The sequence below is a fragment of the Anomalospiza imberbis genome, chromosome 20, assembly GCF_031753505.1.
Source record: "Anomalospiza imberbis isolate Cuckoo-Finch-1a 21T00152 chromosome 20, ASM3175350v1, whole genome shotgun sequence".
In the NCBI taxonomy this organism is placed as follows: Eukaryota; Metazoa; Chordata; class Aves; order Passeriformes; family Viduidae; genus Anomalospiza; species Anomalospiza imberbis.
Genome location: NC_089700.1, coordinates 8,003,091 through 8,030,528, shown reverse-complemented (window position 1 = coordinate 8,030,528; position 27,438 = coordinate 8,003,091). Strand labels below are relative to the sequence as shown.

Here is a 27,438-nt window from a genome sequence, read left to right as displayed (position 1 = left end):
GCAGCCCCTGCAGGAACGGAGCCCTCTCTGCAGGGCTGCGGAGCCACTCTGCAATTGTTCTGAATTAGGGAAGGCAAACGGGCTCGCTGGCACCTCCACCCTGCCCAGATGGCATCGCCAGCGCTGTGTGGGACTCACCTCAGATGGCCTTTCTCCAATCCACAGTGTTTCCCCCAAGTTCTTGGCCATTCTGTGGCATCATGAATACTTGAAAAATAATAATTTAGTTTAACACAACCTTCTGTTCCTCCGTTCTTTATTTCCCCCCACCTTTTGCTTTTCTAAATGCCTCAAGGAGTACAAGAAGCAATGCAGCACATGACAGCAGTCGGGTATTTCTTCAAACCACGGATATAGGTGGGGAAAACAAGGCTGAGTGTGATTTTGTCCCTTCAGAGCTTTCCTGAGGTCACAGGACGAGCAGCGTCCGCGGCATTTCTAAAAGCAGGACGCAGACACACCCCCATGAAGCCCGAACGCTGCATGCAGACAGAGCCGCAGCGTTACCGGGGGCTTTGCCCGTGGATGCAGCTGTAGGAGCGGATGATTTGCCATCGCTGCCGCAGCACTCCGGGCGCGCACCAGGAGAGGGTGCCAAGCCCCCGGCTTGTGCTGCCGGGATCCGCACGGGCTTCCCAGGACTCGGAGCCCTCTCCAAGCGCTGAGCTTAAAACACCAACCAACGCACCCTGGATCTAAAGCAAAACCTCTTTTTTTTGGACCAAAAGCTGCCCAAATGTCTTTACCTGTTTCAGCGCTATCGGCAGTAAGTGCCCGAAACTCGCCCGAGGAGATTAGCGCAGGATAAAGACATTTTTTGCTACATTTTAAAAAGGATCTGATTCTTTCTGCGGCTGATGGACGTGGGACCGCTCGGGGGAACAGCTGAGCTCCTGGAGACCGAGAAAACCCCTAAGATCTGCGAGGCACACACATAAAACATCAATCCGTGCTGCACGGGCACCGTGAGGTTTAGCAGGAATAAAACCTGATCCGTGAAGTTTTTAGAATGACTGTTATAAAAATCCATCTGCACTGGGAGGCGCAGCTTTTACACCTCAAGTAAGCGCAGGCTCCCGGGCAGCCGCTCTGCCTCCAACACCTTGGAGAAACCTGCGGGATTAGAGGATAACACCTGAGCCCGAGCCAGCACACCCCGAGTCCGAGACCTCCCTGCCCCGGAGGGTTTCAATCCCCCGCGCGGTGCCACCCGCGGAATTCCCCGCACCCGCGTTCCCCACGCGTGTCCCCGTCCGGGAGAGCGGCAGGAGCGGAGCCGCAGCATCGCCGTCTGCGGGCACGGAGGGAGGGTCAAAAATACCGCCGGTAATTAACCGCACGAATAACCCGACCCTTCCGGGGCCGCTGCGCCGCCTGCAGCGGGCGGAGGAACGCTGTGAACCCCCCCAAAAGCGTGCGCGCAGGTGACCCCGCTGCCCCCGGCCCGGATTCCCCCCGCCCGCCGCGGGTGTCGCAACCGCGCCCGTCCTCAGCCGCGCCCCGCGGGGGGGGCGGCGCAGGCAGCGCGCAGGGAGCGCGCAGGGAGCGCGCAGGGGCGCGGGCAGCGCTGCCGGCCCCGCGCCCGGCCCCGCCGGCCGCCCCGCGCCGCCGATGCTGTCGGTGCCGGTGCCGGTGGCGGGCGCGGGGGCGGCGCGGGGCGCGGGCTCCCTGCCCCGCCGGCGCACCATGTGCAGCGGCGTCGGCTGCTTCTGGGCGCTGCTCTCCGCCGGCCTCCTGGCCGCCTGCGCCGCCGCCTTCCTCTCGCCGGCCTGGCTGCTGCCGCCCGGCCGCGCCGCCGCCGGCTTCGGCTTGCTCTGGCGCTGCGCCGGGCCGCCCCGCGGCTGCCACGGCTCCGCCGGCCCCGGCGGCTTCGGAGACATCCCCTCCGGTTCCTGGCAGGTGAGCGCCTCCCCGCCGCGGCATCCCCCACCGCCTCTCCCGGGTTCCCGGCTATCGCCTGTCAGCTCCCCGACATCCCGCCTGCCCTTCCCTGGACTCCCCGGCATCTCCCGTCACCTCCCGGACGTCACCCGTGTCTGCTTCTGGCTCTCCGGCGTCTCTCATCACCTCCCCGGCATCTCCCGTCACCTCCCCGGCACCCCCCCCTTACCTGCTTTGGGCTCCCCGGGGTCACCCCATCACCTCCTGGCCTCCCCCCAGACCTGCTCCAGGCTCTCCAGTATCTCTCTGTCCTCCTCACGTCCCTAAGGTCCTCCTGTCATCACCCCAGCTTCCCTTGTCCTGTCTTCCAGACCTGCTCCAGCATCCCTATCCTGCCCAGATGATCCCAGGCATCCCCTGCATCCCCCATGCTGCCCTCGGGCATCCTCTGCATCTCCTCGTGCTCTCTCCAGCATCCCTTCCATCCTCTGCATCCCACCCGTCCTGCCTCTGAGCATCTCCTCAGCACCCCTTGGGTATTCCATGATCCCTGTGGGGTCCCATCCCTCTTTGGGATGCTTGGCTGTTCTCGGGGCGCTGTGTGGGACCCCACACACGTGCCAGCGTGGTGGTGGGTGCAGCCCCAGCGTGGCCGCGGTGCCGGTCCCGGCCGTGGTCCCGGCAGCGCCGCGGGGCTGACCCGGTTGATCCCCCCGCCCTGCCCGGGCAGGCTCCCGCTGGGTGTGCGGGAGGGACTCGGCGAAGCTGGAGAGGTTTCTGTGCTTCCCAGCGGCGCGCTGAGCATCACTCCCGGCTGAGTTTGCTGCGCAGGAGGGAGCAGGGAGGTGGCTGAAACTGCTGCTCCTGTGACACGTGCATGCACAAATCGAGCCTGGGTGTGGGGGATCGTGGCTGTCTCCCTGCCCGGCCACCCGGGGTGATGCCCGGGGTGCCAGGTTTTGGGAAGGAAGGAGGCCCAGACCCCCCCGCTCGCCCCATGAGGCCCCCATGGGGTTGCTGTGGTGTCCCGGGGTGACAAAGGGCCGCCCGTCAGGCTGGGTGTGTGCAGGGACCGCACAAAGCCCGGCCCCGGCATCCCACCGCCCGCCTGGCCCTGTCCTTTCTCCCTCCTCTCCCCTCATTCTTACCCCGAGGCTGTGAGTGTGAAATCCCTGCCTCTGCTCGGAACACACGAGCTTGGGCTCGCTCCAGGTCACGGAGTGGCAGGATCCCCAAACCGGGGCTGCACCCCGGGAGCTCGGGGCTGTGCCGGGCACAAAGGGTGGCTGTCAGCAGCTGGATTTCTCAGCCTGCCATGGAGCTGCGCTGTTATCTCTCCCAGGACACCAGGTCTGCGTGTGATTGCTTCAATCCCATCACGGTCCTTAAAATTGGCATTAGAGACAAATATTGTGAATTACAAAGAAAAGAACCAGCTGTATAAACTCCTAACTATTTATATTAAAAGGTGCAAAAATGCTCTTGTTTCCATGGGCTGGCCTTTGTTCAGATGTTTTTGCAAATGTGATGCAGATAAACACTTCCAAGTAATAACAAACTTTAAAGATAAGGACGAAGCTCAGCAGTGACTCATTTGAACAGGCTTCAGCCTCTGAAAACACTGAGATCCAGAATATAATGTAGCACGAAGTCTCTGAGTTCCTGAGCTTGGGCTGAGGGAGACATGAATAATCACAGCACTGAGAGGAGTTTGGAGGGCATTTTGGTGACATGTCAGTGTCACCTTTATTAATACCACCCAAATAATTAATGAACAACAACCAGTGCAGACTCTTTCAGAGGAGGGTGCTCCCTTACCACATTTCTGCCATGGGGAGGGTGAGAATACCTGTTGTGATGGTTATTTGATGGGCTGGAATGGAATAAAATAGTCCTGACAGCTTTGCTGAGGCAGGCGACAGCTTTGGCTTTCTTGCATGAGCAGCCTCCGAGCCCGCACGCCTCGGTGCTCAGCACGGGGGAGCCGAGTGCTGAGAACCCGTCCACGAGTTCAAGCAGGAGATTCCTCTCCGCTTTGGAGAGATGGGGAAATCGTGGCTCTTTTTTCCTTGCTTTCAGAGCCGTGACGTTCATTTCCAATCTTTCCAGTGATCTGATGGGCAGCCCTCTCTCTTTAAATGAAAGCCGAACGTGGACAGGAATCTGGGAGCTCCTGAGAAGAGCCTCCAGCGTTTGCTCAAGAGGAGTTTGCTGCAGGAGGGTGGGAGCTGGGGCTGCCGGGGCAAAGGGGGCTAAAGCTGATGTGGGACTCAGGAGCTCCTCTGGAGTGGAGCTGGTGGCACATCTGGGGATGCTGAGAGCACAGCTGGGTGGATGCTGAGCACATCTGGGTGGATGCTGAGCACATCTGGGGAGGATGCTGAGCACATCTGGGTGGATGCTGAGCACACCTGGGGAGGGTGCTGAGCACAGCTGGGTGGATGCTGAGCACATCTGGGTGGATGCTGAGCACACCTGGGGAGGATGCTGGGCACACCTGGGGAGGGTGCTGAGCACACCTGGGTGGATGCTGAGCACAGCTGGGTGGATGCTGAGCACATCTGGGTGGATGCTGAGCACACCTGGGGAGGATGCTGAGCACACCTGGGGAGGGTGCTGAGCACAGCTGGGTGGATGCTGAGCACAGCTGGGTGGATGCTGAGCACAGCTGGGTGGATGCTGGGCACACCTGGGGAGGGTGCTGAGCACAGCTGGGTGGATGCTGAGCACAGCTGGGTGGATGCTGAGCACACCTGGGTGGATTCTGAGCACACCTGGGTGGATGCTGAGCACAGCTGGGTGGATGCTGAGCACAGCTGGGTGGATTCTGAGCACACCTGGGTGGATGCTGAGCACAGCTGGGTGGATGCTGAGCACACCTGGGTGGATGCTGAGCACAGCTGGGTGGATGCCCACCCGCAGCCGGGATGTCCATCCCTGGGGAACATCGTTCTTTTTGTTTCCTGCGGCGTGCAGGCTCGCTGCTGTTCCAGTGCTTCCCTGCTCCACTGTGCCGATTTGTTGAAGGGTGGGGTAGCGTTCAGTCCTGCAAATGATCGTTAATGCCAGTTGTGTGTGCACTTGGGGGATTATGTTAATCGTGCTACAAATGATGCTTTGAATCATGTCTGGAGGTTAATTAACATGCCTTTCTTCTCTTAAGAGGGCCTTCATGTCTGCTTAGAGTTGCTGGCTTTTTTCTGCTTCCTTTCATAATTACTTTGCAGCTCTCTAATATCATGGGTACCTTTAATTTAACCCTGTCAGTGCTGCTGGGGCTTTGCCCTGAGCTCAGCATCATGATGGTTATTTGATGGGGTGGAATATAATAAAAAAACCCTGATGGCTGCAGATGTTGTGGACAGGCTGAGACCTTGCAGGAGCTGATGGAAACTGGAGAGGATTTGGCTGGAGCTAGAGAGGAGAAAGGATGGTGATGGTGATATTGCTCAGCCAATTTGTGGGAGAGGCCCTCAGGATCTGCTGTGGGATGACTTGGAGCTGTGAGGGCTGTAGAGGGGCATCCCAAGGTGTGCAGGTACCCTGGGGAGAGGGGATTGCTCTTGGGAGGCCAAATGGAAAAAACAGGTGAACTTTTGAGCTCTGAGTGGTTTCATTGCATCTCACGGCTTTTCTTTTCTTTTTTCCTGGTGCCAGATCACTGTGTACGTGCAAAATAGTGCTTCATCCTCAGCTAATTTATTTTCTCTTTCAGTGGGAGCATTTGGCTCATGGGTTCCTGTCTCAGTGCTGCACTTAGGAAGCTACTGCTGCCACATTTCAGATTTCTATTTTTATTTTTCCAGATAGTCTCCAATTATTTTCAGGCTTTGCCAAGCATGTAATCTAAAATAACAAAGAAGCTGATCAGCCCATGATACTCAGGTTAAAGCCACATGGACCATTTGCCTATGGAGCCAGTGATGCCATGCTGGAGCAGAGCCTAAAATAACCTGCTCAGGACAGGGGGGAGGCTTTACCCAACCCCAGCAGTTCCTTGAGTGGGTCTTTCCTGGGCTTTAAAGCAGAACTTGAAAAGATTCAGCAAAGCTTAGTGAAAATTTACAATAAGCCTGCTTACCCTTTTATTAAATCTTCACTGCTGGTTTGTCACTGCATCAGTTCAGCCCTGGGTCCCTGGTGTCCTCTGGGCCAGGTTTGCAGATCAGCAGCCCCTGATCCCAGTGAAAAAGCACGTGGGGTCCTCATGCAGATGGGAAGAAATCTGTCACTCTCTGGAAAATCTGTCACTCCTCTTCTAGCACAGGCTCTGGAATTAGGGAGAGAAGCAGTGTGACCCAAGCAGGGACTCGTGTGTGTGCTGGCAGAGTCTGCTCTGCCTCCAGAGTCGTGTATCAGGCCAGCACATTAACTTGGGATTATCAAGAAATCAACTTTTAGCTCCTCATCCTAAGAACTTCCCAAGAGACCAGACTCTGTCTGCCAGTCCATTTGATTTTTAATTGCACTTACACAACCTTGGCGAGAGTTGTAAGCACTAAGCGTAAGGAATTCTTGACATCACCACCTTCATGCACATTACCCAGTGCAGATTTATCTGCTTTCATCAGCACCCCGACTTTTCTGACCTACATTAACAGGACTGAAAATACCTGGTGTTGGGAAAACGTGTAATTGCTGGGCTGTGGCCCCACATTTCAGTGCCCAAGTCCCAAACCAGCCTGCTCTCAGCTAAGCTGGGCTGAAAGGGGAGCTGAGGCAGGACCAGCTTCAGGGTGGGCCGTGGGAGGTCAAGGTGATTGAAAATGCAGCCAGGCTGCTCTCAGGATTAGTTCTGTCCCTGCTCTCAGAGGGAGAGGGAAGCTGCTTTGCTTGAACAAAGAGGTGGTGTCAGCCCCGGGGGGCTCAGCTGAGCTGTGGCCACTGCTGACAGCTGACAGTGATGGTCAGGTCACACGGCTCACACGGCTCACCTGCCCTCACAGCCCCTCCTCAAAGAGAAGTCCTGAGCCCCGCACCTGGGGAGGGGCCCAGCAGAGCCATTCTGATGTTGCATTTCCCCTTTGCAGGGCGCAGAGCAGAGTCTGGCTCAGGCTGGCGGGGACATTTGACAGTGGGACATTCCCTGCGTCCTCCTGAGGCTGCAAACCCCGCTCTGTCCGGGCTCCTCCTCTGGCTTTGTGAGGAAAAGCCAGATGGGCGAGCGGTGTGACCCGCGGGGCATTCGCTGGCCACGGCGATGAGCCCGGCTCGGCTGCCAGCGCCAGGAAAGGGCTTATCCCAGGGAAGAATAATGACAGAGTGAGGGGAAGAAGGGCTGATCGGGTACCCAGCACAGTGCACTGCTTGCTGCCTAATTAAAATTTCATTAAGTTGGTTCGAATCCCTTGATGGAGGTCACAGGCACACCATTGATGTGCTAATGTCTTACTTTTCCCCTTTTTTCTGTCTTTCACTACTATCCATCATCCTCTTAGATAAAGCAGTGCCATTAGGAACTGCTTTCCAGCATCCCCAGATGCAATGGCAGCGAAAGAGAGACAGCCATAATTCATCAGACATATTATCTGTCCCTTATTTTCTCTCTAATTAAAAAAATGCCTCCCCCCCCCTCCCCATTAGTTTGGGCATTAACCCCTCTGGTGTTCTGTTGAATATGCTGGTGAGCTGGGAATTGGAAAAGTTGCCTGGAAGGCCAGGACTGGCTGAGCTTTGTTTTAGTGGAGCTGCTGCTGAATTTAGTGCAAAGGCAGCTAAATCTGGGCTGGGGAGAGATACCCCCTGTGCTGTGGGCAGGTCCCCATCCACCAAATCCTGCAGTTGAAGGGGACGAAATGAGGGCTGGAACCTCCTCTGCATCCCTGTGGCTCAGCCCAAAACATCCCAGCTCAGGGGGCTGGGACATCAGCCACATCCAGGGTCATCACCCCTGGGGCTCTGCGCTCCTGCCCGCTTTGGGATCGGGTAACAGCGGGCACTTCCCAGCGCCCCTGGGCACGGCTGGCATTTTCTGCGAGCAGCATGGGGAGGGAAGCTCAAACAGGCAGCAGAAAGCGCTCAGATGGCGCCCAGAGGAAGGGAATTGCCGGGGAGGAGAAGCCGAGGATGTGTGGGATCCTCTTCCTGGCCGTCGCTATAATGCCGCCCAGATGGCGAATGTTTGTTTCTGTGCCTCGTGTGGGGGAAATACGAGCGAGCTGCGAGGCTCCACCCGCCCACCCCGGCCCGCAGCGCCTCCCAGGTGGGGATCCCTGCTTGTCCCGGATCCCAGCTTGTCCCGGATCCCTGCTTGTCCCGGATCACGGCTTGTCCCAGATTCCTGCTTGTCCCGGGATCCCTGCTTGTCCCGGGATCCCTGCTTGTCCCGGGATCCCTGCTTGTCCCGGATCCCTGCTTGTCCCGGGATTCCTGCTTGTCCCGGATCCCTGCTTGTCCCGGATCCCGGCTTGTCCTGGGATCCCTGCTTGTCCCGGATCCCTGCTTGTCCCGGATCCCTCCTTGTCCCGGATCCCTGCTTGTCCCGGATCCCTGCTTTTCCCGGGATCCCTGCTTGTCCCGGGATCCTTGCTTTTCCCAGATCCCTGCTTGTCCCGGGATCCCTGCTTGTCCCGGATCCCTGCTTGTCCCGGATCCCGGCTTTTCCCAGATCCCTGCTTGTCCGGGATCCCTGCTTGTCACGGATCCCTGCTTGTCCCGGATCCCTGCCTGTCCCAGATCCCTGCTTGTCCGGGATCCCTGCTTGTCCGGGATCCCTGCCTGTCCCGGGATCCCTGCTTGTCCGGGATCCCTGCTTTTCCCGGATCCCTGCTTGTCCCGGATCCCGGCTTGTCCCGGATCCCTGCTTGTCCGGGATCCCTGCTTGTCACGGATCCCTGCTTGTCCGGGATCCCTCCTTGTCCCGGGATTCCTGCTTTTCCCGGGATCCCTGCTTGTCCCGGGATCCCTGCTTGTCCGGGATCCCTGCTTTTCCCGGATCCCTGCTTGTCCCGGGATCCCTGTTTGTCCCGGATCCCGGCGCCTCTGCCCAGGGAGAAGGCAGAGGAGGCACCAGCCCGCACCTGCGCTGGCCTCCGGGAGCTGCCAACATTCCTGCAAATCCCAAAGCTCAGGTCCCCACTCAGCACCTCCATCCTCATTTGGTTTTTTAACAAGGTTAAAATCTCGGTGTCCATTTGGTTTTTACCTCTGCAGGTGCAGCACTACTCATTTCAACCCCAAAACATATTTCCATAAGGAATATTTGATCATACAGAGCTCTGATAGGAAAGGGTTGCATTTAAAAATGAAAATGGTTGGATTAATTTTGCCACCTCTTCTCTTACAGTTGACATTACGGGTTTTCTCCAGCTCATTTGGGGTTTCTTAGATATTTTCTGTCAATAGATACCCCCAAAAAGCCAAATACACTACGACCTCCACTTCCTTTTTCTCACTGAGCCTGTGGCTTTATTTCCCAGTTATTTAGGGCATTTATTTTCTGCCCCCATTTCCAAAGATGCTGAAGCATCTGAGCAGGGCTGGAACACCCCAGCAGTCTGTAACCTGGCCCTCAGCCTCCTGCTCTGGGTACCACAGGCCCCATCCAGGATGGCAGCTGTTGGGGGATGGTCAAGTGCCAATTAATAAATTGCTTTAATAAACTAATGTGCATCATGACCCAGTTCATAGTGATGGCAGGAGCTTTGCCAGGTTGGTTTATCTCTGCTGAACCAAACACCAGGTACTGTTTCTCAGCACTAAAAACTGGACTGGAGAGTTTATTTTTCCTTCCCCCTTCCTGCTTTAATGCTGACTTTCAAAGATGAGTTAACTTTTAAAAAGTTTTCATTAGGGATATTAAGGAATTCTTCCCAGGACGGCCATTATGTGACATTTTAATTTTGATTTTTCTGGTGCATGAAACAACATCTTCAGCAGATTTATTGCTAAGTGAATGGCCCAGCCATGGCATGTGTCAGACCTGTAAAACACTAAAAAACAGGCAGGGGATTGTTGTTAATCAGAATTTACTACACTACATAAAGGCATATTTACAGTCCCACCAGGGGACAATTAATTTGTTTGGGGATAAACAATTAATCTCCCTGGGAGTGGGAGCAGAAAGTCTGGCATGGTTTATGTCTTTTCCCAGCGTGTCAGACGCAGGATTGCTCACAGCCTCCCTGGGGGCATCTCCCTGGCACTGCCAGGGGTCAGCAATGCCCAGGGCTGGGCAGCCCTGCTCCTCCCTGGCAGGGTTTGCACTGGGAGCTGTGCTCTTTACTGGGATAAATGGGTTTTTTCCTGCCCTGCCTGAGCTGGGCTCCCACAGGCAGCCTCCTGGATCCCTGCTGTTCCTCCCCACCCTGTCTATTTTTGGGTTTCAGCCCTTGCATCTGTTTCCTGCATCCTTTCCTTTCTGCTCAAGAGGCAACAGACACAAACAGGGAGGAGAGAGGGAGGTACTGCACAGTGGGAAGGAGAGAATTGCAGCTGCTATTCTTTGGTACCTTTGCTCCATGGACTTCTTCAAACTTAAACCTTATTATTTCTCTTTGAAAGCAGCTTTTTGATCTTTGCAGGAGCAACTCCAGTACAGGGCAGGAGCACAGATTCCCAGCTGAGGCCATGGGGAGGTTATGACAAAAGCAAAATTTCTGGTTTCCAAGAGCACATGCAGTGTTTTGCAGGCAATGTCAGCACACAGCCAGCAGAATGTGGGAGCCAGGCAAAGAGCAGTGGTGTGTCCTTTTCTACTGTCACCTACTTTTGGGGCAGCTGTGCCCCTGCCACCCCTTCTGCCCCCAAGAGCTGCCTGGCAGCTCTTCAGTGGCTCAGCATTCCTGGCCCACATGGCAGAACCCAAACCTCAGCATTTACCTTCACCTATTGCCCACATGAATCTTCTCCCATTTACTCACAACGAGACCTTTGTTCCCTTTGCCACGGCCTGGCTGGATTTGGTGGGGTTTTAGCCACCCCTGTGCACATCTTGTTGCCAAGCCCTGATGGCAGCTCCCAAACCAGACCAGCTCTTCTGCCAGTTTAACTCACCTGCACCCAGCCTTTTTCCTGTCACGTTGTCCTGAAAAAGACCTTCACACGTCTCCACAGGGATTAACAGTCGGAGCAGCTCATCAGCTGTTTCCAGCAGGAACTGTGAGTTTTTAGGGGATTTGAGCCACCACAATTAAGGAGAACCTAGATCATTAAAAATAATATGCTTCACACAAGAGAGGAACCAGCCTGCTTCACAAGACCCCTTTCTGCTGAAAAATTCATTGCTCTAAATAATTAATGGTCCTTGCAAAGGAGGATGGTTTTGCAGGGCAGAAGGTGGAATGCAGACACCAGGCAGAGTAATCCTTTTTTTTTTTTTGTTATGAATCCAGATTTCCTGGCCATGCTACTGCCCTGGGAGCAGTGGGGGAGCAGGGCTGTGTCTGCTTTCCCCATGGGTCCCCAGGCTGGGAGAATGTCTGTGCAATGGGGTCATCCACCCCATTCCATCCCATCCCATCCCATCCCATCCCATCCCATCCCATCCCATCCCATCCCATCCCATCCCATCCCAAAACCCCATGGGCCCCTCCTGGTGTAGGGACAGGGCAGGGGTCCTTGTGTCTGAAGCCCTGAAGCAGCACTTGTCTGTCCAGGTCTCAGAGCCTTGGAAGATTTCCCTGCTGGAGCAGCCTCTCCATTTCCCTGGGTAGTTTTTGCACTGCTGTTCCTTTTGCATTGCATGTCAGGAATTCATTTATTGCTGGGACAGCATTTGCATTGCTCAGTGCATAAATAGGCTATAAATAAGATGCTGATTTCTAATCACTGCACAGCCCCAGGAGAAGCACTCACTCCAGGGTGTCAGGTGGTGCCTGGCCTGTCCCTCTCCAGCTCCAGTGTGTCCCTTCTTGGAGCAGTGGCAGCTGCTGGGACACAGCTGGCAGTGGCAGTGTCACCCAGCCCCAGCCAGTCCAGCCGCTGAACTCCAGCTCAGCAGTCAGTAACAGGGGTGGATGTAGGGCAGCAGTGCCAGACCTGTGGGACAGCACCACTGATGGGAGGGGGATTTTAGCTGTTGGGCATCACAGAGTAAATCCAATTCCTCAGCTTGTCTGTGGTTCCTGCAGAATAATTTGCCTGTAGCAGATTGTTTGTGACCTCTTTGGGGAAGGGAGGTAAATGGAAAGCTGTATTGGGGTTGTTTCTGTAATAACCATGGCTGCACAAAAGCTCAGGTAGAGGGGGAAGATAAAAAAGCCAAACTGTGCACTGCTAACCAGAATGTCTCACCCGGACAAGAGGGCTGGACAAGGGTGGCAGTGGGACCTGACCTCCTCAGAGCAGCTCCCACACAGGTTATAAAAGCCAGGCTTTTCAGGGAGATGGGAGTGAGACCTGCCTTGGAGCGGTGCTGCTCCAGGGATCCGAGGAGGGTGTCACTGCAGGGTGACTCACCAGAGCCAGCAGCATTCCCTGGAATGTGCTGGGAAGTGACAGGAGTTGACGTGGCTGCCGCAGTGCTGGGCCTGAGGTGTCCTCACGCTGTTTGAGCGCTGTCGCCAGCTGGGTGCTGGACAAGGAAGGTCCCCTGTCTGCCCCTGGCCATGCCCCTGGCTGGGCTGGCACGTGCCCTGCTGGAACAGGCCACCCTGCTGCCACTGCCATCCGCTGTCACCTGCAATGGGGACAGAAACAGCAGCAGTGCAGTGATTGAACACCTGTGCCCAAGGCTGAGCTGTTTTGTCATGAATTAATGCTTTTCCCTGTTTTTAGGCTGCTGGGGTGGGAGCAGCCTGCCATGCCAGCAGAGCTGCAGTGAGAGCAGCAGTGGGATCCCCAGAATGCCTGCTCATGGCCAGGCCTGCTGGGGCAGCGCTGCCCTGGGACCCATTTCAGTGCTCAGCACTGGCAGGTCACACACATCTAATGGCACTGGTCTTAGGACGTGGCCCCTCATGCAGTCATGCACTTGCAATTGTCACTGCAGCCCCAGTGCCAGTGACCCCTGGGAGCAAGGCATGGCTGAGCCTGGGGCTCAGGACTGAGCGGTGAACTGAAGCAACAAAAGGTGGAAGGGAAAAGGTGGGAGAACTGCCCATGACAGGGCTCCACTCCCTGCTTCCAGAGGGGGATTTCTGGGGGGTGTGCTGTGGGGTGACCTCTCTGACAGCCCCCTGTGTCCTTCCAGACGAGTGCTGTGCTGTGTGCAGGCGGCTGTGCCCTGCTGGCCCTCAGCTCCCTGCTGGCCATCGTCGCTGTCGTGCTGCCCGGCGGAGCCTGCGAGCGCCGAGTCTGCACCCTGGCTGGCTACATGCAGACAGCAGCAGGCAAGTGATGGGCTTTGCTCTAGGGGGGGGAAAGATGGGGTGTCCTGTCATGGCATCTTGGAGCTCAGCAGCATGAGGAGCTTGCAAACCCTAACCAAGGGTGGGAGAAAAGCAAGTGGCCCTTCAGTTTAGTGATTGCTTCCTGCATTCAGCACAAAAGCTGAATACACGGGTCTGTGGCAGAGCCTGGGCTGCAGGTCCCCCTCACTGCCCCCAGCTCAGGATGTTGTGTAGGACAGGGGGCTCTGGTGAGTGGTGGAGACCAGCCTTTCTGCTGGCAGGATGCTGCTGCAGCTCCTGGGGTCCAGCAGATGCTCCCTGTGAAGTGTCCAGTTCCATCTTTGTGGTTAAGCCTTTGGAGGGATTTCCCTCTCTGAGCTTTACACCTGACACAGGGGCTGCCCAGCCTGTCCTGCATCTCCCCAGGCAGCCATGGTGATGCTGCATCCACTTAAAATTCCTTTGCAATCGCCTTTGCTTCTGCCTGGAGGAGTGCAGAGGGAGAAGGGCAGGAAGCTGGGGAGGGACAAACCCCACTGGAGACTTGTCACCCCTGCAGGGAGCCACGTCCCTGAGTGTTGGACCAAACCTCCCAGCTGGACATGAGCCATGACAGGAGATTAATGCCCCTTCATGTCTGTGCCCAAGAATAAACTCCTTTGCTTGGATAAATGCTCAGGGCCAGCCAGGCTTTGTTCTCTGCCTGGAAGCATTCAAGCTGCTTTGGGGGGAAATCCTGTTACACGCTCTCCTCTGCAGGGCTCATCCCATGGGATCCCATTTGGGACAGATGGAGCAGGACAGATCCCAGCCATGGCTGCTCCAGCTCAGCCGGGCTGTGGGGCCACACACAGCTGCTTGTGCTGTCCCCTTCTCCCAGTCTGGAGATTCCCATCTCTGCTGGCTGGTGGCCAGTGGGTCCCCTGGGTGTGGGACAGAGGCTGGAGGAGCCCCATGGCAGGTGTCAGCTCCAGGGATGGGTCCCTTGCAGGAGGTGTCCCCTGCAGGGGATAATTGGGGCGGAAAAGAGTAACCCCACATTACCTCTGCCTGTGGGGTGGCACATCCCTGCTGCCTCTGGAGCAGATACAAAGCAAAGGATTAGGAGGAGTCCCTGGAAAGGAAACTGACTGTGGCAGATAAATACAAATGAGGAGCTGCCAGGAGTTCTGGTAATATTGAACAGGCTGTAAATAAACTGTAGGCTCTAAGCATTATTGACAAATGAAAATTTACTGGGGACGTTTGAGCAAGCTAATGGGTTGCTTTAAACCCTGGCATTGCCTGCTAAGCATTTTGTCTTGTGCTTTTTAATTTTGTGCACTGTGGATTAATTCCCATTCAGAGCCAGGCAGCCCTGAGTCAACAGAATTAAATGGTTTAATGTATTTGGATTCAGAAATGCTGCCCCTCCATAATTTCTCTCCTTGTTGCCCCCTCCCTCCCTCCCTAGGAGGAAGCTTTTCAATAGAAATCAGCTGCAGCGAGGTGACAGGGAGAGAAACTCCTCCCCAAAAATCACATTATCTCGGAGAAAAACAGGGATTTTAGGATAGATGAAATGATAGGGGAGGGAAGGAAAGCAGAGCAAGCCCAGGAGGTTTGGTAGAGTAGCTTTCTGGTGCAGGGTTGGGGGGCAGCTCTGCCAGGGGGACCCCTTGAGATGCTGGCAGAGCAGTGGGGGTTTGTTTCTCCCAAATCCCAGGTTTCCAGGTCCCAAAGTCACCTTTCCTGTGTCTGACCAGACATTTTCCCACTGATATCCAAAATTTGCTCTACTTTTCCCCTTTCACAGAGCCAACTTGAGGTATTCTTTTAGAGCACTAAAAGTATGAATAAATCAGCTTCATTCTATAAAACACTGAATCAGGAATCCAATGTCCTGATAAAGAGCCAGGTGCATTCAGCCAGGAGCATGAAACATGCCAGAAGTGCAGGAGCAGAGGCACCAGCAGAGCCAGAATCAGCCCCCACAGGCTCTGCACTGCTTCAGAAGGATGCCCTGAGCTGCACTCACATAAATCCAGGTGCAGAGGCCAAGGATTGATCCCTGAACCAAACAGGAACCAATCCTGAGAGCAGCCACACAGCAAGGGCAGCCAGGCTCAAGCTACAGCTTTAACACTTTCCTGCTGTATATTTGGAGAGCCAAGTTGTGCCTTCTGCAGCCCCAGAAGGGAGGAAGATAAAAACCTCAGGCAGACAGAGCAGAGCTCTAATTGCAGATGCAGACAGGCCACCAGGGTTCAGAGCTGGGCTAATTGCCACCACACTTTGAAAACATGAGTCCTGATGCTTGGCATCCATTCCTTAGGAAAAAACCCAACATACCCACACAAATGACAATCCCTAATGAAAGAGTTAATAAGCAACAGGGAGAGGAGGAAGGAGAAAGGAACATTTGCTCAGCTCTCACACCCTACAAAGACAAAGCTGCCTCTGAGAGATCAGAGATGGGGCTCACTCCCTGTTCATGGTGTCAGCTCACTAAAATGAAATTTCTAGGGGATCCTTCCTCCCAAACCTGCATGGCAGCACCTCCAAAGAGGCTGAGGTAGCCAAGCTGGCCCATTTATGTGTGGGGTGACTCAATCCTCAGTTGCAACCCATTGCTCTTGCTGGAGAGGGTCCTGGGGCTGACCCCAGGGACAGGGAGGGCAAATGGAGGCACAGCTGAAACCCTGCCAGTTGTCCTTCAGCAAAAGCCTCTTTGCTGGGGTTTTAAAAACAGGAGTTAATCCCAGGAAGAAATGTCTCCTGCTGCATGGGGCTGAAAGGGAAGCACAGGGAATGTTCTCCAGGGCTGATTGTGGCTGTACAACCTCTCTGGGGGCTGCCAGGTGCTGCTCAGGGGCCCTGGTTTGCAGCTGGACATTGCAGTTCATCCCTGCAAGGCTCTCAGAGAGTTCTTCAGTGACTGGCAGTGGGGAAGCTGCTGGAAAGAGCACGGGGCCATCACAGTGTGCCAGGCACTGCCTTCACCCACGGGACCTGTGGGTGATGCCCCGGGGAGCCCCAAGGCTCTGCTCTGAGCTGTCACAGCCCACACAGCCCCCAGCAGTGGCACTGCCTTACAGGAGTGTCCTGAGTCTGCAGGAGCTCAGAGCCAGAGCAGCCTCTGACAGGTTTCCAGCAGGGATTGTGCTCCACAGCCCAGAGCATCCTCACCCCCATGGGAATGGACTTCCTAGGGCAGTGAGGCTGATGAAAACTGAGATTGCAACTCAGTAAATCCCATCAAACAGAAAATCTGGGCGGATTTCTGCTTTGGGGGCTAGTGGAAGGATTATGGGTGACCACGCTCCAGCACTGGAGCTGGCTCCATCTGCTGCTTAGGAATGAGTCCTCACAGGCAGGATGAGCAATCTCCCTCATCCCTAAAAGCCTCAATAAAGCCAGGATTGTGTTGTTGCTTTAGGAAGCTTTTCTCTGTGTGCTCTTCAGGCAAAGGGCTCTTGCTTTGCTGGCAAGGAGCGGCTGATCCAACCTGCCAGTGGCCCCAGGGCTGCTGGTCCTTTCCCTGCTCTCTGGGGCCTGGCAGGAGGAGGCTGCAGAGCTTGGAACCTCGCTAAGGGCACAGAGCACAAGAAGCCTTCAGGGAGAGTTTTGCTTTCACCCCACACTGCTCTCTGTCCAGTTCTACTGCCATCAGCTCACTGCTGAAGACAAACCCAGTGCTGAGGGAAATGATCCTGACCTGCCTGTGCCTTTCTGAAGTTCTTCTGGTTTTAAAGAGCAATTTCCCAGCATCGCCACGACAGAATCAGAACAGTCACAAGGCTCCAGCAAGACAGGCAGAAACCCTCAGTTATGCAATTTAGCCACACTGTAATCCCAGGTTTCATGGCAGTCCCAAGAGCTTCTTCCTGGAAAATTTGATTGCATTCTGCAGCTAAGATCCCTCTTACTGGCAGCAGCATGGTGGCATTACAGAGATGGCCTCAGCTTTTGGTCAGTTAAACAGCAGAGCAAAATACAGGAGACTTTGTGATTTTTGTCTGTTCTTTAGACACTGATCATCCAGTAAGAACACAGAAGGAGGGAGAATGGTTCATTTTCAGATCAGTGTGAATCTTCTAAATGCATCAATTCCCAAGGACTGAAAACCAAGCTAGATTAAAATGGCTTGTGCCTTCCCAAGGGAGAGCAGCAGGATGGGTGGGAGGTTTGGGGGAGGCTGGGGGCAGCGGGGCCACAGCAGTCCCTGGCCCTGACGCTGTCCAGGTGTCACAATGTTATTTGGGAAAGCAGCACGTGATCCTTCCCCCTCATTGCACCTCCCATCCCTCCCTGCACCCCAGCCCACCTCTGGGATCGATGGTGCCCTGTTTGTCCCAGCTTGTGCAGGCTCTGCATGGCAAACAGCACCATCATCTGCATCAGTATTGATTCCTCAGGCTCCCATCGATCAGCCTGGTGACATATAGGTAATGTGTAATTAGTAACTTAGATAAAAACAGCACCAGGAGGGAGCTGCCAGACCAGTGTGTCTGTGGAGCAGCAAACAGAGGGGTCGTGGCTGCCTGGCCATTGCTGACCTGCCATTGAGTCACTGAAACTCTTCCTTTGCCTGAGGTTTTGGATCCCTCCCATCCTGCCCCTCTCCCAGAATCCCGATTGCAACAATGGCATGAGGAAGGTGCTCTGCCAAGCATCCCTTCCCAATGCAGTGCTGGGGATGCTGGAGAGCAACATCCAAGGATGGTGCAGAGGCCGCCAGAGAGTGGGGACACGCTCTGCTCCTGGGTTCAGTGTCCCAGCACTGCTTTGAGGGGACAGAACTGGAGCAGACACCTCCCCAGAGCAGGGGAAATTTGGGGTTGGGAGCCGACACAAAAAACGTTCAGGAACGGCCAAGGGGGGGAGGATCGGAGCGTTCCCAGCCCGCACAGCCGGGGCAGGGGCAGACCCAGCCGCTTTCCTGACGGGCGTTCGTGGCTGCGGCAGCCCAGGAGCCCCATCCTGTTGACGCCGAGGGTTGTTTGTCAGAGACATCCTGGGGATTCGGAAGAGGAACTTGGCAGTGGAGGCAGGGGGGAAGCAGCGCCCTGTTGTCCAGGCATTGATTTGATTTATAATCATCCGAAGCTTCCCCCATCCCTGTTTAAAAATAGCATCTTGGTTTTTATCACAGAGCCCACGCTGTCCCTCTTCTTGTGGCAGAAAAACATGCTCAGTCCTGATGCACTGACATTGCTGGATGTGTTCAATCATCAGAGCAGCATTAAGGAAATGTTGCCATAAAGCTGTTTCTCCATTTAGGAAAGGTTCCTCAGAACTGCAAGAGAAGCTCCCAAAATAAGCAAAGTCCAGTCTTCCTGCAAGGTGCTTGGGCACGAGAGCAAAACACAGCAGCATAAAACCTGAGCCTGGAGATGTGTCCAGCTCCTGAATTGCAAGGGCAGCTTGTCTCTTTCTCTGGAAAGAGCAAAGCTCCCATCACAGCTGGGAGTAACTGCATGATCCTCCTCACTGCCCAGGTCCTCACTGCCATTCTCACCCTCTCCCCTCCACATTTCACATCTTGTCCTTGCCATAGAGACAGCACTCACACTGTTGGAAGCCCTGATTCCACCCCTGGTGCAAGGCTTTTTTCCCCCTGCTTTCTTTAATTACATTAGCAAAGCCAAAGAACTGCCTTTGGCACGTTATTATTCAGTCACTGAACTCTCACTAATTCCTGACACAACCAATAAATATCTGAGGTAGGAGCTCACTGCCAGGGAGCTGGAGAGGGGCTCGGTCACAGCCCAGCCCCACTGCTCACTTCAGAGCCAGTGTTGCTCATGCCTGACTTACCTGTGCTCTCATTTTGTTCATTTGCACTGATGCAACTCCTCTTCTGTTACATTTTTTGCTAATTTCCTCCAGAATTCAGCTCAGTAAAAGCCACAACCATCCTTGTGCTGGTTTGTCCTGGAGCAAGGACTGCCCTGAACCCTGTGGAGATGCTGGGCACCAGCACCAAGCCCAGGTGTTGTTATTCCATCAGTCTCTATGTACTTAAGAATTTGATGAACTCCTATGCTAGAAGCAACAATTGACTTTTTTTCCCATTTCCCTCCCATCTGGGAGGTGTTGTCTGGGAGGATGTTGCAGGGGGAAAATGAACTTGTCAGATCTGCAGATCGATGGGCATGAAAGGGGAACCACAAACATCAACTTCAGCCTTTCAGGAAATTTTTACTTCTGCTGAAACAGTAATTTCTCTGTGCTCACTCCAGTGCATACATTCAAGTGACAGATCATCTTGGTTTGAGAACAATTTCATTATTTTACTTCCAAAACCTAAAATCTTCATTGGAGAGCCAGGCCATTAAACATGGCAATGACAGGAGAGGGGCTGGCAGCTCTCCTCACAGCCAGGCTCCCTGCCACAGGTTAAGTGCAGATCAGCCTCCCCAGGGCTCCAGCTTGTTTCACACGAGGTGCAGAGCTGCGAAAGGAGAAGGGGCCAGACCCTGGCTGTGCTGTAGAGCAGCTGAGCCCTGCTCCACCCCAGTGACAGATGATAGAGATTCATTTCCATCTGACATTTGGACAGATTTCTTTGCTCACTTCCCAAAGTGGGCTGTGATTCTCTCCAGGTGGGTTGTGCCGTTTGGCACAAAGCTGCTGACTTGGTGCCTTTGCCCTCCCTTCAGGCCAGGTCCCAGCAGCAGCAGCAGCAGCATGCCTGGGCTATTGCCAGGAGCAGAGCATTTCTCAGTAGCCTCATTTAGAGAATAAACCAGCCATGTCCTTTCATTGGCTTCTTGGAGAAGGGCAATACATTTCCAGTGGCATCAGTGACAAAAGCAATATTCTTTCATTGCTATCATCAGAAAAGAGCAGCTTTATACTGCAAGAAAGAACTATTTCACTTGTACAAAACATATTCTTTATTTCCTTAAACCTGGGGAAATCCCTGTCATACTAATATGTGTCTGAATTGCTTCTCTTTCAACAGTTCTCCCAGGGATTTGAGCTTAGACCAGTTATTGCACTTGGATGCAGTAAGAGTCCATAAAAAAAGTATATTCTGTAAATAATAACAGTGCTTTGTAATAAATGGAAACTACAAATAACAAGTGCCACTGGGACTCCAACACTGCTGTTCCCGAGGAAATACAGGCCCCAAGGAGCCCAGCCTGTGCCAGAGTCACGTGTTTCAGATGGGAAAATCCATATTTCATTGGATTCCCTCTGCCTGTGACTCTCCCTTCAGTTTACAGGCAGTTGTTCCTTCTACAAGGCAGGACATTTACCTGGATTCTAACATTTTCAAGGCACCAGGGTGGTACTCGTGGGTGCTACCAGAAGGCTCCTCAAGCCACATTTTTCCAAGCAGGCTCCTTCTTTAATTTTTGGTGAGGGATGGCTTTGATAATGGCTTGTTTTTCATGAAGTTTAATTGATCTTACTGGTTGTTGCAGCAGAGGACAACAGCAGGAGAAGGTCCCCCTTCCCATGCAAGTTCAGCTTGTGTAATAAACCAGATCCTGCAAAGCTTGAGAGCATTTATCATTTAACAGCTGTTGTTAGTGGCTGCCCAGCCTGCTTGTTGCATGCCCACAGTGCTGAGCAGGATCACGTCCTCTTATCTCCTTGCTGTGTAATTACATTCAGCTGAGGTTTCTTCTCACCAACAGTTTGACTTCTTCCATTCTCTCCTTGCTTAGCTCATGTTTGTTGGCTGTTGCTGGGAAGAAGGAGACAACCCTGCAGCCCTCTCCAGGACCACCTGAATGTCCTGCCTTGCTGTGGGGAGGGAGCTCATAGCTGAATTTCATGCATCCTGAAGCATTTGTGTAGACACCACATCATCTTAATTGGCTCATCCATCTGCACTGAGTGCAGGGTGTAACACTGAGGAAAAACCCCTCCCTGTCCTCTCTGATGCTGGCAGGGAGCTCAGGACTGTCAGGAGCAGTCTGCAGCTCAGGGATGCATTTCAGGGAGTTTTGGTCAGCCCCAGTGCCCAGCCCTGGAAATGCTGAAGTTTTTGGCCTGTTGCTAAACACAATATTAGCAGCATGGGGCCAGGCTTTGGCCTTGGGGGGAGATGTGTTTGATGGGCTGGTTGGATGCTGGCTGTAATTTAAAAGGCATCTGAAAGTGGGGACCAGGACCTGTCAGGACACAGAGCAGGGCAGTGTATACAGAAGCCATCACCAACATGCTGCCCCAAAACCTAAAGGTTGACATCAAATTTAGGGCAAAGCAGTGAGCCCCCCAGTGTCTCAAAAAAGTTGTTTTGCTGGAATTAGATGAAGCTCATGCTATTTGTAGATCCACCTCGGAGGCCATTACAGGGCCTGGCTGGCCCAGCCTTGGTGAACACAGTGATGAATCTGGGTGGCAGCTGCTGGCTGTCTTTTGTGTCACAGATTGCCCAGGCACTTATAAATTCTGCATCTGTGCACCACAGTCTGGCTTTAGGAGCAGGGATGCAAAGAGAGAGGATTTCCCTGAGAAAGGAGCAATGAAGATCTGACAAATGGGTCTTTCCACCTCCTACAGTCCTGCTGACTGTGGGACAGACCCTTTGGTGGGACTTTCAGTCCCACTTTGCTTGCTCTGATTTGGCTTCAGTGTCCTGGATAACTGTGAGGTGCTGCTGGCTGAGCTGGGGAGCCAGCCCTGGGAACAGCCTCAGGAGCAGTGGCTCTGGGCCAGATCCACTTCCTTTTTGCACAGCCTGACAATGCAGGGAGTCTGGCAGAGGTCTCTGTCCTCCTGTGGGCACGTAGCACAGCTCCCAGGCGAGCTCTGCTTCGGAAATGTTTTGCTCTGCCTTCCTGTCTGAGCCTGTGCTGAGCTGGATTCCTTTGCTGGTAAGGAACAGATCTGCTCAGAGGAGAAATTTACCCTGCACCGAGTGTAAACACAGATGGAAACGTGGTGGAGCCCTTTCCAAAGTCAAGGGAATAAATCTGTTTAAAAGGCTGAACACCTGGGGCAGTGAAAGAGCAGGTGGAGCATTAACCCCAGAAAGGACAGTGGGGCTAAGGCAGAGGGCACAAACTGTACAATTAAGTGGAGAAATCACCCCAAAGAGCATAACAGAAAGAAGAGGCTCCTTTATGGATCTTTTTTAAGACTCCTGAGTTTTTTGAGCCCTGTGAGTTGCTTCCCAGGCACTTTGGATGGAGCGAGCAGGTAGGCTTTTCCCCTGGACTGACCTCATCTGCCTTCTCTAGGGCAGCATGTGAGGGATGCAGCCCCACGTGTCCTCCAGCTGCTGGGAGGGATAAGCAGCATTTTCCTCCCTGGTTAGGCAGCTATTGCTGTGCTGCAGGAACCCTGGAAGGACAGGGCATCTTCACACCAGAAAGAATCAGCTTCATGATGGTTTGGTCAGCTCTGCTGCTCCAAGCCAGTACATTTTCTATATTCTACAGTAACAGCACTCCTGAACAAAGGCCTTGGTCCTGCAGGACTTTATTCACTTAACCAAAAAGCTAAAAACATGGATAAGCCTTGGATGGCTGAGAAAATGTGAAATTGGGTTCTCCTCCCAGCCGTAACCTTGGCAGAAGCACAGCTCTGGCTGCTAAAGCCCATAAAACAAACAGCCCCTGTTGCTCCTGATAGGGGTATAAAATTATAATTACTTGAGGAGTGACTTACGATTCAGTGAAACAAGGATCTTCTCCTTTTTGATTGAATTACTCAGTGGTTATTCCTAGAAGACTGGAAGCAGATGGCAAGCTCTGGCCAGGCATTTAACAGCCTGAGTTATGGCATGGAGGGGATGGAGCTGAGCCCCAACCTGCTGCTCCTGCCTTCCTGCTTGCTTTGGGTCCCTGTCCCGGGGTATTCCCTGGCAAAGGAGAGGCTGGAGGCTGAGACAAGATGGTTTGCAGCCATGGATGGAGATGTGGAGCATGTCCAGCAGCAGAGGGCTTGTTTTGCAGCTCAGGTGGCAGCACAGAAATGCAAAAATGTTGTTTCTGTAAATCCAGTGCTGCTTTGGCCCAGGTAGGCACACCTTGACAGCAATCCCAGTGCATTGTGTCAGGAGCCTGTGGATCTGGGAGGTGACAACTGCCCTGGTGTCACACAGGAAAGCTCCCCATCCTTGCAGGCCCAGGAGGAGGATGGATGGATGAAGGCAGACAGTCCCCTGGGCTGGGGTGGAACAAACACTGCTGTATAATTTCTGCCTCACTGCTCCTCCTGCCCCCGTGTATCTTGAGCACATCAATAAAATCAAACAGACTATTAGCAGCACGTGCTGCTATCAGCCATGGACGGGCATCAGGCAGCCATGCAACCTGCATTTTATGAAGTGCTGCTCCTACCACTGCTGGGGCTGCAGTGATTATCACATCTCCTCACAGCTGGGCCACACCACAGCTTTTATGAGCTACCCTACATCAAAGGCCCTTTCTTTTTAAAGATAAATTAACAATTCTCTCCCTTTCTTTTTATTTAATAGCATAACAGCCAGCTGATTACTAGGTGAGACACCAATTTTGTTGCTGAGCTGTGTTTACTGCATTGTGTATTTGATTGTTTTTATTGAATAAGCAAATGTTCTCTCGGAGCTCTGAAGTCCTTATGAGGGAGACTCATTTTCTGCTGCTGTGGTCTCTTTGTCACGGGTGGGTGATGTATGAAAAGGAATTGCAAATAGCTGTTTACAGCAAGCAAAGTCACAGAACAGCCCACTTCAATTTCTGTTATCTGTCGAAGGCTGTTGTTGGCGATGGTCAAAATTAATTAAGCAGGAAGGAAGAGAGCAGAGAGGCACTATGCATCCAGTTCTGCCATTGAAATATTAATGGTGAGCTAATCAAGAAAGAGTATCTATGAATATCTAATCAGCTCACAGTTTGCAGTTTTACTGAAGCAGTGAACTTCTGGGCAGCAGCCCTTTGCAGGAGGTGTGGGAGGGGAGGTGGGCAGGCTGCTCCTGATCGCTCTATCTGGGAATAAACAAAGAGCTCCTGCCTGTGACAGGGCTCAGGGACGTTTTCCTCCCACATCTCCCATCCCTGCTGCCACGGGATGCTGCTGCATCCTTCCTGCTGTCACCTACAGCAGCCAGGCCAGTGTCCAGCCCACAGCATTCCCAGTGCTGTGCTCCTTCCTCCCCAGTGCCAGAGGAGAGCTCAGCTCCCCCAGGACTGAGCTGCAGCCTCTGTCCACATCCAGGTCTTGGGAAAAGGCTCAAAATTGTACCTTGGACACACAGCCTGGCCCTCTCTCTCCATGCCTGGTACAGGCACCCCACGGGAGGCAGTAGCTGTGTCCCTGTCTCTCCTGCCAGCGTGTTCCCAAGCTTTTCATGGGGAAACAGAAGGTGATGGTTGTGCTGCAGGGCCAGGCTGCACTGCAGACCCCCCCCAAGCCTGCTCAGCTGCTTTCTCCCACCCACCACACAAGCAGGGAAAAACAAGAGGAAACATTCCCATGGCAAAGCTGGGCTGATTCCAATCAAAGCCGCAAAAGTAAATGTCAGTTTTGGGTGCCAGGAGTCATCAAGCATCATTTCTTTCTTCAGTGTCAGTGTAATGAGGGCTGTGGCTTTGGAGATTTCGATTGCTGTGTTTCTGCAAACAGTTCCCTCCTCTAACCTCTTGGAAATTGGATTTTGTGGGGCTGAGCAGTTTGTGTGCAGCAGATAGCAGCAGGACTGATAAGGAGAAACCTGTTTACACACTCACTCTCATCTAATACTACAACTGGACAGGCAGCTGCCTAGATTATTTTTTGAATTTCTTTTTTTTTTTTTTTTAACACTATCCAGTGTAATCCTTGTTGGCTGAATGTTTTGCTGCTTAACTGGGAGAAATCTGAACTAGGCAGTTTTAACATGTAACAAAATTAAAATGATGTGAAGAAAAGGATAAAGATAATAAGTAATTCTTAAATGACACCAAGGAAGAATCAAGTGGTGATTAGGAGGGAATAGAAAACCTGTGCTGTCCTGTGTGAAGTGGTATTTCATGTGCTGCCAAGGGAGTAGGGACTGGGTACAAGTCCAAATGCAGGAAGGAGAGAGTCCTGGCACGTCGCTCTGACAGCCACAGGAACTTTCTGGGAAAGGAAAAGCAAAGCAGATGGCATCAGTTAAGAACAGTGGAAGGTACCAGGGATGTCCAGGGAAATGATAGCTGCATCCATTGTCTGTGGGAGGGAGAAACCCCCTCACTGCAGGTGTGTGGGTGCTGCAGTGCCAGCTCCAGCTCCTGGGGCTGGTGGGGGAGCGAGAGGATTTGTGCAGGAGGAGCTCTCTGCAACATGCTTCCCTCTACTGCTCCAATATAACCCAAATCTGTCAGCCTTTAGGGCTTGCTGAGAAGGTCAGCTGTGAGCATGGCTAATTATTTCAAGCAAAGCAGCAGGCTAATGCCACTAACCTGCTCCCAGGGACTGAGCTCTGCCCTGTGCCCTGGTTCTGTAGCTGCACACAAGCTGCAGGGAATTATGGATGCATGGGACTGTGTGTAAAGCTCATGGATATAAACAGATCCCACTGGCATGTACCTGGAGCACAGAGAGGAAAATTCACATTCTTCATAGCCTATTCATTTAGTTGTCATGAAAATGCTGTTCCAGCCAAAAGGCAGAATCTCTTCTTTCTGCCATTTAATTTTCTTTAATCTGCTCTTGACATTTATTGAAAGAAGTATTTTACCCACATCAAAGGCAAAGATTTCAAAACATCATATGGAAAAAGACTTAAGGTCAGTCCAAGTGAGGTTATGGTGGCTGACATGAGATGAAAGACTCTGGTTTCCACAAGGAAGGTCTGTGCAAAACAAGAGGCCACACTGGCCTGTGCTCTGAGGGTGCTTCATTTGCACCCTGGCAGGAGCTGCAAGCGGTGGGCTTTGTGTGTCTGACACCTTCAGCAATTCAAGCTAGGCTGTCCTTAATATGAACAGGTTCAAAAATAAAAGATGCCTTGATAACATGAGTTTTCAGAAGGCTCTTCACCGGGGTGAAGTGTTTCCCATGGCTCTGCCCAATGTTGGCCCAACTCTCTTTGCCTGGGGCAGAGCTGGGCCCTCCTTTGCCTTCGCCCTCCATGAGGGAGTGGTGCTGCTTCTCATATGATTAAATGAGCCAAAACACTTGACAAGCTGAACAAACTGCTCAAAGTGCATCCAGTAGAGGGGCCAAGCCTGCAAGATGCCTCTGGATGTGTGGAGCATCCTGAATGCCAATACTGAAGAAAGGTGTAAAATGTAAAAGACCCTCAGAAAACTTCTGCATTTAGTTCATTTTGCATGGGTAGAGGTAACGAGCTGACACAAGTTAATTTATAGCTTGGCTGTATGCTGATTGCAAAGTACACATTTCCACTCAGCCACCATGAGTAAATCACTTTCCCACTGGTTCTCTTGGCATGTAAAAGAAATTTCTCCCTTCTCGACATTTAAAAAAAATCCTCATATGTTATACACTCCATGACTTTATAGCATCTTTAATATTTAAAAGGCTAGAATCTATAACCTCAACCTTTAACAAATGTACAGCAACGTGATAACAAATTTGCCTGGAACAGCTGCTATCTTGGTACCAACTGGCACGAGGAGGAGGGAAGTAATTGGCTTGTTTTCAGATAATTACCATAATTGTAGTGACACCATTTGGATCACATCTAACTGCGTTCCTGCTGCAAGTTGGATAATTTAATAATTGGCAGAATTTAGACTGACAGTAAAGGTAAAGTCAGCATATGGTGGGGAATCAGCAGGCACCTCCCTGCACTGCTGGTACAGGCTCTGCTGCTCTTGCTGTGAACCTTAGCAAAATCTTTGGTTTTGCTGCTTTTCTTGAGTTCTGTGACTGGGCCACATCTTTGCTCCTTTTCTGATGCTTGTCCTGATGAGACCACGTTTTGCACCTCTTGAACCTTTTGATTTGAGATCAATCAGTTCAGTTCACTCCTACCCAAATTACTACTTCCTTTGTGCTCTTGAGTATTTTTAGCTGTCCTAGTTCTGCTGGGGGCTTGTCAGAGCTCTGCACTGAAAGGGGATTAAACCATGGTCAGGTGCTTCCAGGCAGCAGCCAAATGCCTCTCCCAGAGGTTGAAGCCAGGCTCCCTGGAGCAGGGCTTGTTGCCCTGGCTGAGCTGCAGGGGTGCTGGGCACTGCAGGGGATTTGTTCCTCTTGTTCCTTGCTGCTGGTGGCCAGCTGAAGTGGATTCAGCAGCTCCTGTGCCTCCAGAGCCGAGAGCTGCCCAGCAGAGCCCAGGAACTGCAAGGTAAGGCCAGGAGGTGGCTGAGCTACTGGGGGAAGGCAAGGAGGTTTCTCAGCTCTTTTCTTGGCATTTTCAGGAGGTTTC

The 27,438-nt window shown here is 53.0% G+C and overlaps 2 protein-coding genes across 3 annotated transcripts in view; one reads left to right on the top strand and one right to left on the bottom strand.

Moving 5' to 3' along the window:
• The first annotated feature begins 1,483 nt into the window (after positions 1-1,483).
• LHFPL7 (LHFPL tetraspan subfamily member 7) overlaps positions 1,484-27,438 on the top strand; it is a 60,073-nt gene continuing 34,118 nt past the window's right edge. The window contains exons 1-2 of the mRNA XM_068210583.1: positions 1,484-1,899; positions 13,013-13,151. Coding sequence (XP_068066684.1) covers positions 1,612-1,899; positions 13,013-13,151 — 427 coding nt within the window. The 5' untranslated portion in view covers positions 1,484-1,611. The remainder of the gene's footprint in view (positions 1,900-13,012; positions 13,152-27,438) is intronic.
• Positions 24,760-27,438, bottom strand: part of SPATA22 (spermatogenesis associated 22) — a 40,893-nt gene continuing 38,214 nt past the window's right edge. For both annotated transcript variants that reach the window (XM_068210578.1, XM_068210573.1), the window contains one exon: positions 24,760-25,178. In XM_068210578.1, the coding sequence (XP_068066679.1) occupies positions 25,086-25,178 (93 nt within the window). In that variant the 3' untranslated portion in view covers positions 24,760-25,085. The remainder of the gene's footprint in view (positions 25,179-27,438) is intronic.